This window comes from Rhinoderma darwinii, chromosome 5 (assembly GCF_050947455.1).
Source record: "Rhinoderma darwinii isolate aRhiDar2 chromosome 5, aRhiDar2.hap1, whole genome shotgun sequence".
NCBI classification, from domain to species: domain Eukaryota; kingdom Metazoa; phylum Chordata; class Amphibia; order Anura; family Rhinodermatidae; genus Rhinoderma; species Rhinoderma darwinii.
The window spans coordinates 340,871,110-340,881,219 of NC_134691.1; the positions used below are offsets into that span (position 1 = coordinate 340,871,110).

General features: G+C 45.7%; 1 protein-coding gene across 15 annotated transcripts in view; it reads right to left on the reverse strand.

The window, feature by feature from the left end:
* Nucleotides 1-10,110, reverse strand: part of MAP4 (microtubule associated protein 4) — a 98,789-nt gene that overhangs the window by 18,205 nt on the left and 70,474 nt on the right. For all 15 annotated transcript variants that reach the window (XM_075827848.1, XM_075827840.1, XM_075827841.1 and 12 more), the window contains 3 exons: nucleotides 2,764-2,867; nucleotides 2,101-2,322; nucleotides 222-399 (listed from right to left, as the gene is read on the reverse strand). In XM_075827848.1, coding sequence (XP_075683963.1) covers nucleotides 222-399; nucleotides 2,101-2,322; nucleotides 2,764-2,867 — 504 coding nt within the window. The remainder of the gene's footprint in view (nucleotides 1-221; nucleotides 400-2,100; nucleotides 2,323-2,763; nucleotides 2,868-10,110) is intronic.

Consider the following 10,110-nt stretch of genomic DNA (forward strand, 5'->3'; position numbering starts at 1 on the left):
CCCCCCCATATCCAAGGAATTTATAAAGGAGAGATCAGATTTAAATCGCTATGTACACTAGAATAGTATTTGCTTTTGCAGCTGCTGCTTGGCGTTGAGCGCCGTTGCTTATATTACTACGCTATATATTTGTATTCCACTTAATGTATACGCAGCCACAGACTATTACTGTGGCCCAATTCAGATAAAAAGGTTTTGTAGGATTCAAGCCGGCGACTTACAAATTGGTCGTTTTGGGGGGACATTGGGTTTGGGAGCAGAAGTTCCGGTCGTATGCGCAGCTGTAGACGTGCCGAGTTTGGATGCCGATGGGGTGGTCCTCAGAGCAGGGCGAGGGGAAGTTGCAGATGTCAGGGGCTTCTTGTCTGGACTCTTCACTGGACTCTTAAGATCCAGACCCTATCAATAGAATGAAGAAAAACAACAACTTCACTGTAAGACTCACAATACTAGAATAAGCATCCGGGAGCACATCCAAAACTAATTCTACGGCACCATAGTATCGTCACCTCTCCACAGTCACTGTGCATTGCTCTCTGTTATCAGCTATGTCTGGCTAAATCAGATTAATTTTAGAGCCCAGATTATGGGGCTCCATAACAACTAAGAGATACCGTGCAAATAGGGGGGGGGGGGGGTGTGTTTAGCCATTCCGCTCATTGCAGATATCCTGCAGCGCCTCCCCCTGGATACTGAGATATATATAGAATCAGGGCTGAATTGCTCTGCGGACGGCCGTGCTGTCACCCACCTCGCCTCGCCAGGTCTGTATTCAGTCCCACCTACACATGAATTGCTCTGCAGGAAGGTGGAAAAGGTTTTGCATAGGAAGAAACCCCCGTCCACAATTCATCTCCGGAGCGATTGATTCACCATCCACTGACCTGAATCTTGATGGAAAAGGCCAGCGTGAAGGGTAACTAATTGGAGCGCTCTGCTGGGAAGTGAGAGGCTCTATTGTCCTTTTAATGACTATCGGCAGCCGGCCTCAGCGGCGGTAGGAGCGGCCGGCCTCCGGTTCTGGCTAAAGCGACAGGAGGATTTTCCATAGGAAATATGGGGTTTTCCTGCAGGGACTTGTAAGAAATAAGTCGACGATGCGGGTATTAAATATAGAAGCCGAGACGCTACAGGTGGCATCCAGGACATGGGTAGGAAACCTCTGGATAGAGCTACAGCTGGTAAGTGGGCATCACAGGGACATTGAGTGAGAGGCAACGACTCAGAAACCGCACTGAAAATAGGGAAGACTAGCGCTGTACATGCAGCCCAGACAGCCTGTACCGGCAGCACCCGGAGGCTGAGCAGCTCTATACTAGGGAGACAGACGTTTATGCGCGGTCATACTGGCGCCTTGGTTACGAGCACTTACATGCGGTTGGAGCGCCATCCGACGCAAGTGTACGGAGCTGAGAGCTTGTGCTTCGAGCCCAGTGGCACACATTTATGGCGCTGAGATTGTGGGGGAATAGTAGTTATGCCCGCACAACCAGCCCTCGCAATGGCCGGGATTACAGAAAACTCAAATCCAATTTGTTTAACCCTTGCAATGAAATTAAAGATGAGGGGGTCCCCTTTACTAGCAGATCGCCCCAGTGATGGATATTGCCAGATATCACGGTTCTCGGGAACAGTCACCAGGGTTGTCCTGTATAGTCATCGGTGTTATATTTTTTTCATACTTAGTTTTCTCTTTTTATTATAATGCATTGGAATACAGATCTCACACACTACACTTATTGTACGGGTTGTGGGAAATATTTAGGTTATGGTATAAACAAAAAAAAAACAATATTTAAAAAGGTGTTCAAAGAACTACGGAATAAAAGCGAAAAATAAAATAAAAAAAATAAAAAAAAATAAAAGCACAAAATTCCCACAAAACATCAGATAAAAAAAAAAACTGAAATCCCAGCATGCTCCAAAATACAGACTATTATTGTGTGACCCAAAATCATAAGCAGCTGCAGGACATTATGGCCGACGGCCTCATATAATCCAATGCATCCCGCGATCCCATACTTCTCTGGCAGTAAGAGGGTCGTATACTGGAAGTATCTAACACTAGGAACGTCCCCAGCAGTGACCTTATAACCTTACCTTGGCCTTTGTCTCTTTCGTGTCCTTCGGTGTTGCAGTTTTCGCTGCGCCCCCCAGAGGGCGCTTTGGAGTAGCGTTATTGACGGTGGCCAGGGCAGGGCTGCTGACTTTTTTGAGCTGGGTGGGTGTAGAAGAGAGCGGCTTCTTGGGGCTGGGGGCGGCAAGGGATCTGCCTTTAGGTGTTGCCGTAGCTTTGGATGGGGTCGCTGCTGCTGCTGGGGTCTAAATATTGAAGACAAATCAGGTTAACGGAGGAAAAAAAACGGAGGTCTTTATTGGGACTGCAGGACTGTATAGATAATAGGGAATTACTAGGGGATTGTCGGATGACACTGCTGAGCGTAAGTTGTCCAGCAAATTTGTCATTCAGGAGTTTAGAACAGATGTCACGCAGCTTTCTTAAAGTCTTGCATTGCAGATCTTCCATTCAGGACATTAGGAAAGCTGGGTGAGTTCTCCTGATCTTCACGAGTTTTATTCTTTCCTGCTGACCGCCATATTAAATAGCTACAGCGCCTTCCCAGAAACAGATAAAATCACTATTCAGACTGTTCTTAGATCTAACATCTTGACATGGGGGAGAACGACTCAAGGACTATTAATAATGCATGAGACCCCCCCCTTTACTTTGACCCCTGTACGATCACTGCCCCAGTCTCATACCTTAACCTTCTTCTCAGGACTTGCAGGGAGCTCCTTGGTTGGCGGAGCAGTGATGTCACTTCCTGCTTTGGCTTCTTCTGGCGCCGCAGCCATTTCCGATTTACCTGAAACAATGAGTTTTACAGATTAAACCGATCCGGTCAATAATCATTCTTAGAGACAATCAATATTGTACAGGTTATATAAATTGCTGTTAATTAGGATTAGTGCCCCCCACCTTGTACATACGATGTCACGTCTAAGGGTCATGTGATGTAATAGGCAATAGCCTCCTGCATCTGGGCTGATGACCCTCAGTAATGGAGCAGGAGTCCATGGACGACACGTCAGAACTACAATATACATTGTATCTGCTAATCGCGCATTTACTTGGATTTTCAAAAATCACATTACCCGGTCCTTTATTACATCCTGTATTATACTCCAGAGCTGCACTCACTATTCTGCTGGTGGAGTCACTGTGTACATACATTACATTACTTATCCTGTACTGGTCCTGAGTTATATCCTGTATTATACTCCAGAGCTGCACTCACTATTCTGCTGCTGGAGTCACTGTGTACATACATTACATTACTTATCCTGTACTGATCCTGAGTTATATCCTGTATTATACTCCGGAGCTGCACTCACTATTCTGCTGGTGGAGTCACTGTGTACATACATTACATTACTTATCCTGTACTGGTCCTGAGTTATATCCTGTATTATACTCCAGAGCTGCACTCACTATTCTGCTGCTGGAGTCACTGTGTACATACATTACATTACTTATCCTGTACTGATCCTGAGTTATATCCTGTATTATACTCCGGAGCTGCACTCACTATTCTGCTGGTGGAGTCACTGTGTACATACATTACATTACTTATCCTGTACTGATCCTGAGTTACATCCTGTATTATACTCCAGAGCTGCACTCACTATTCTGCTGGTGGAGTCACTGTGTACATACATTACATTACTTATCCTGTACTGATCCCGAGTTATATCCTGCATTATACTCCAGAGCTGCACTCCCTATACTTCTGGTGGAGTCACTGTGTGCATACATTACATTACTTATCCTGTACTGATCCTGAGTTACATCCTATATTATACTCCAGAGCTGCACTCACTATTCTACTGGGGGAGTCACTGTGTACATACATTACATTACTTATCCTTTACTGATCCGGAGTTACATCCTGTATTATACTCCAGAGCTGCACTCACTATTCTGCTGGTGGAGTCACTGCGTACAAACATTACATTACTTATCCTGTACTGATCCTGAGTTACATCCTGTATTATACTCCAGAGCTGCACTCACTATTCTGCTGGTGGAGTCACTGCGTACAAACATTACATTACTTATCCTGTACTGATCCTGAGTTACATCCTGTATTATACTCCAGAGCTGCACTCATTACGTAGGCGTTAGAGCTGAAACCTCCCAGTATTCCCTGCTGGTCCAGTATCTGCATAGAGCTTGCTCTGGTGACTTGCCTTCTAGTAAGCGTGGTCTTTACACTAGCTACTGCACAGTCATCTGTTATGAAGGGTAAGGGGGAAGAGAGAACCCCCCCCCCCCCCGCACATCATAGCTGCTCAGCTAAACGGTTAGCGGTGTGCCGGTCCACAACCTTCCTGATGGTTTCCAACAACAACCAGCAAAATAGTGAGTGCAGCTCTGGAGTATAACACAGAATATCACTCAGGATCAGTACAAGGTGAGTAATGACAAGTATTTACAAAAGTGGCAACTTTTTATGTAAAATATATATATATATATATATATATATATATATATATATATATAACTGTAAAATGTGCTCAACGGAGGACTTGCCCTTTAAATTCACCGATTCTGCTGTGGTTAATAGTGGCGTGGATTAAAAATTATTGAACACAACTTCTAGAACGTGCACAACAGCAGTGTCACCTCACACAGCAAACCACAGCAATAAGTAATGCAAACGAGCGCAACGTGGAGACCATCAGTAGTCACTGCAAGATACTAGAGAGCCACTAAATCTCAGGGAACGTCGACAAAACCGGAAGCGTGTGAAGGACCGCTCTAGAGAGAGGGCGAGAGAGATTGCCCCTGGGGAGGGGAGGCCAGAAATCACACTGCTGCATCTAGAGACCCATCATCCTCCCACATTCCTGGAAGAGGCTCCATAATTTGTACTGCGCAGCAGCCGCATCATGTGCTCAGGGTCGACGGACCCGAAACTGGTCAAACTTTTCAGTGACTTCAAATAAAAAAAGAGGAAATAAAAGGTTCTTTCAATACCAGCGCAGAGTGCGTCCTCCATAACACCCCCCCATCCCCCGGTCATAATAAGGCGGATGAATATATGCATACAGAATGCAGCCCGTTCCCAGGACGGTGAGCTCCGGCCTGTCACAAACAATTCCTTCCCCTCCACAGCTCAGGTCAGTAAAATGTCACCCCCTCTGTCTGAGATTCACAAGGTGAAAGGCAACAAGTTACAGACAGCGCACGCTCCGCATACGGCAGCGAATTATGGAGATGCGTGATGCGCTGCTCCTACAGAGACGTCATCCGTATAATATCCAGGAGCAATCACAGCCGGCTGCCAGGTACACCGAGAAAAAGAGGTCACCAACATGCAACGGAGCAGCTGCTATTCACACAAGGATGTAAATATCTCTGGAGGTTCTCAACAGAAGATGTGACGAAATAGTGATCATATGATCTACACAAACCGTGGAGTCACTGCGTACATGCGTATCTTCTACTGATCCTGAGTTATATCCTGTATTATACTCCAGAGCTGCACTCACTATTCTGCTGGTGGAATCACTGTGTACATACATTACATTACTTATCCTGTACTGATCCTGAGTTACATCCTGTATTATACTCCAGAGCTGCACTCACTATTCTGCTGGTGCAGTCACTGTGTACATACATTACATTACTTATCCTGTACTGATCCCGAGTTACATCCTGTATTATACTCCGGAGCTGCACTCACTATTCTGCTGGTGGAGTCACTGTGTACATACATTACATTACTTATCCTGTACTGATCCTGAGTAATATCCTGTATTATACTGCAGAGCTGCACTCACTATTCTGCTGGTGGAGTCACTGTGTACATACATTACATTACTTATCCTGTACTGATCCCGAGTTACATCCTGTATTATACTCCAGAGCTGCACTCACTATTCTGCTGGTCGAGTTACTGTGTACATACATTACTTATCCTGTACTGATCCTGAGTTACATCCTGTATTATACTCCAGAGCTGCACTCACTATTCTGCTGGTGGAGTCACTGTGTACATACATTACTGATCCGGAGTTATATCCTGTATTATACTCCAGAGCTGCACTCACTATTCTGCTGGTGTAGTCACTGTGTACATACATTACATTACTTACCCTGTACTGATCCTGAGTTATATCCTGTATTATACTCCAGAGCTGCACTCACTATTCTGCTGGTCGAGTTACTGTGTACATACATTACTTATCCTGTACTGATCCTGAGTTACATCCTGTATTATACTCCAGAGCTGCACTCACAATTGCATTTCCTGCTTGTTCAGTTTTTGCACAAATTTGCATTCTGGTTGGAACTGGTTGCACTTTGAGAACCGCCAGACACCCGTACATTGGTGTGAGACTGATTGGTGGCAGAGACAATTCTGGATATAGAACACCACTATAGTCGGCTTCTCCCTAGACTTAAATGTCTGGTAACCGAACAGTAAGGCCATGTTCACATGCAGTCAAAAACTTCTCAAAATAGGGAGCTGTTTTCAAGAGAAAACAGCTCCTGATTTTCAGACGTTTTTTGTGCCACTCGCGATTTTCACGGCCGTTTTTGGAGCTTTTTTCAATAGAGTCTATGGAAAACTGCTCCAAAAACATCCCAAGAAGTGTCCTGCAGTTTTTTTACGCGTAAAATAATGCCGCGAAAAACGCTCCGTCAGAATCAATGGACAGATGTTTAGAGGCGTTCTGCTTCCGATTTCTTTTGGCGTTTACGGCATGAAAAACGGCCGAAAATAGGCCGCGTGAACATACCCTAAATGGTCTTTTAACCATTTGCTGTGCGGGTTCACGAAGACTTTAGGGTGAGTTTCAAAGTATGTAAATCCCATGTAGATGACAGTGAATATATGATGGAATGTTCAGTGAGTGGAGACCATGCACACTAAGGGTTAACTTCGCTATTGTACGAGGTAAACATACAAGCCGATGCGCGGGCGCGCTATCACCATGGACAATTACGTTTTTTGTGAATAGAGGTTTTCATTCTCGTTGGCACGGCTACATCCAGGGACATGTAGATGATTCAACAGCAACGTTTTACGCTTACTAATCCCTCATCTACGTAACCATGACAACAGAAGAAAACCCTCCATGCTTTACACTGCAAGCTACATCCACAGTGCTGGCAAAGAGAACACAATTTGATGTCTCACCTGCTACCGGCATAATTTCCTGTACAAAAATCTAAAATAAAAAAAAGGCAGGAGAAGATGGTGAAGCTGGCACAGCGCGGACACGACCGGGACATCTGCAGGGCGACCACTCAGACCAGTGCATGAACCTAAGCAGCAATTTAGATAAGCGGCTAAAAAGAAAAATCATTTCCATTTTTTTCCTCTGTCTTTTACTACCAATCCCCAGCAGTGATTTAATCCGGCTTGAGGCTCGCGGCCACTTCAGTAATAACTGTCCCCGAATGATCCGTGCGCTCAAATAACGATGTATAAGGGTCAGTCCCGTCACCCGCTGGTTCTACCGCCCCTACGATGGGATCCGTGCCCGTATATATAAAAAAACAAAACAAAAAAAACACGGGACTGTATTGACGAATCATCCCCATAACCAGACAGTTTCTATTCGGTTTGGAAATGCCGAGTCCTAATGGCGGCTAAACCCAACTTTCCCCAACCTCCTGAAAGGCAAAATGCCTAATGTAGACCGTTACGTTTTCCATTCGGGATGCTAGGAACGTGGGTAGTTGCCCAGTAAATTTACCAGTGTCAATATTGGTTGGCACCCAGCCTTGTCAGACTCCTGAATGGTAAAGTGCAGCGAAATGCTGCAATAAATCCCACCCCTCCAGGCAGGTTTTGAGGAATGCAGAATAATTGGCCACTAACGGCGGTAAATACAGGTAGTCACCCAGTTTATTTAGACTGTTTCAGTGATCTGCCTTGATACGTGCACCCACCTCATTACTAGCGGTTTCTCATTCAGGGTTCTGGGAAAGCTGGGTTATGACTCCGGAGGACCATTCTGACTTATTTACTAGGGATTTTGCAGTTTTAGTGGAGAACATCTTAACCATTTAAGCGCGGCGTGGTGACATCTCGTGCGGCCAGACCTCACGCTTTTCCCGCTTTCATCGCTGGCCGAGCCGGGGTCCGGACCGCAGAGATTTTATATAATGCTCGGCGTGCGTGGTCCGATAATCGCCGCGGTCGGCATTATGTAAACGGCTGAGAACATTTTTATATCATCCTGATCTGAATTGACATTATATCGGATAGAGGAGTCTCCATAATCTGCTGTAATCTCGGCTGCATCCGACAGATGGGGGGATTAGAACCGCAGACGGGAACACAGAGATAACTGACTGAACAATCCACTCCCAGCCGCCTGAAATTCACTTTTCTCAACATATTTCCCCTGAATAAATAGAACACAACGACGCAACTCGTCCTCTGTCAAAGTCTTAAATACTCTGTTCAGCTGTCTCCAAAAACGGCATTACAATACCCAGTTTTCTTAAATTCCAGCAAATGCAGGACACCCCCCCCCCACCCCCCTCCAACCTTTGTATATAAATTTGTTTTTGCCATTGAGCAAAAGCTGGGTGACATCTGTCCTATGGGATCTGCAGCTGGTTTCCAGCTTTTCCGGACTCCTGAACGGCACACATGCCTACCTATTCAGCAGTAGGGGGCTGGGGCGCTGCTTAGCTAGGTAGATTTCCAGCTCTGAGGATCCCCTGTGGGATCTGTGATAGCCAAAAACAGATGTAACCAAGAAACGTTACAATTTTAAAAAAGGGGCTGTATCCTCTCGACAACCCCTCTCCACAAGCCTTATTAGGGCCAATGCATGTGAAATCTGGGGGTGTGGGGGGGGGGGGTTTCCCCTGTTCAGGACCCCCCTCTATTTCCCAAAGCGGAGAGCAGCACTCTATTGGCCCGTACCACCAGTTTGTTACATACGCAGACATTTGAATGGCAGCATGTAATACCACATTTCACCTGTAGGGGGCTGCTGGAGAGGAACTAAACAGCTCCTGACTATAAGGCCTCATTCACACAGTGGAATTCTCACGCAAATTCTGCAGCCTATTATTTTCAATGGGAATCTTCACCGTAGTTCAAAAAAAATAAAATAGTGTCGTCACTCCTTGACGTAGAAACCGATCCGGAAGCCGCACGCCGTCTGGGTGCGGATCTGTAGCATAAAAAGCTACAAATCTGAGGGTCAGTTTGATTTCGGACGCAGATTCTCCGACAAATCCGCAATCCTAAGGCCTTGTTCACACAGTGGATTTTTAAAGTGAATAAGTCCTACCTGGATTCGGCAGAAAATCATCAGAAACCCGAGGCCGACTATCAGATTTCTGCCACAGATTTGCAGTTTTATCGGTCCCGGATCTTTGGGTTTTTATTACCGCCTGTATGAACACTGGGGCGGTCTCCCATTAAAATAAAGGGAACGTCGCTTGTAGGCGGTTTTTACACCTATTTCGGCGTGATTCTCTGTGAGCAGGAAAATCAATGTCCCTTTAGGAGGAGAATATGGGGGGGGGGGGGGGGTGTCGTTTTGATAACCTAAACAGAAGAGGAGCCAGAGGAAAGGGACCAGACTACACGCATGGATTGTTTGCGGTCTGTAACCATGGAGACGCAGGTCTGCATTGGAGCTGTATACACAATACAGGAGTTTCTTAATTAGGACTATTTTTAAAGTTGTAACACTAAAGTCACATCGGCAATATGTGGACAGTCCGCTGCTCTGCTATACACTCGATACATTGTAAGCCAAAAGGGACACAAACGTTACATCATTTAAAGTGGTAGTCCACAAGAAAACTTCAGTGTCAGATGTCTGGGGTCTGGATGACGAGATCGCAACCAACGCCGAAGACGGGCTTTCCAAATTCTAGTCTTAATAATGAGGCGGCCTCCGCTGCAGGGTTAATGGAGGCCGATCGTTGGAAGAAACCCTTTAGGCCGGGGTCAGACGTAATGGAGAGCAGCAGGGCACAGTACAATACACGTGGACGAGGTATTCAAACACTCATACACATGTAGCGGAAGAAATTTGCGGAACTGAATTCATGTTGCGGGT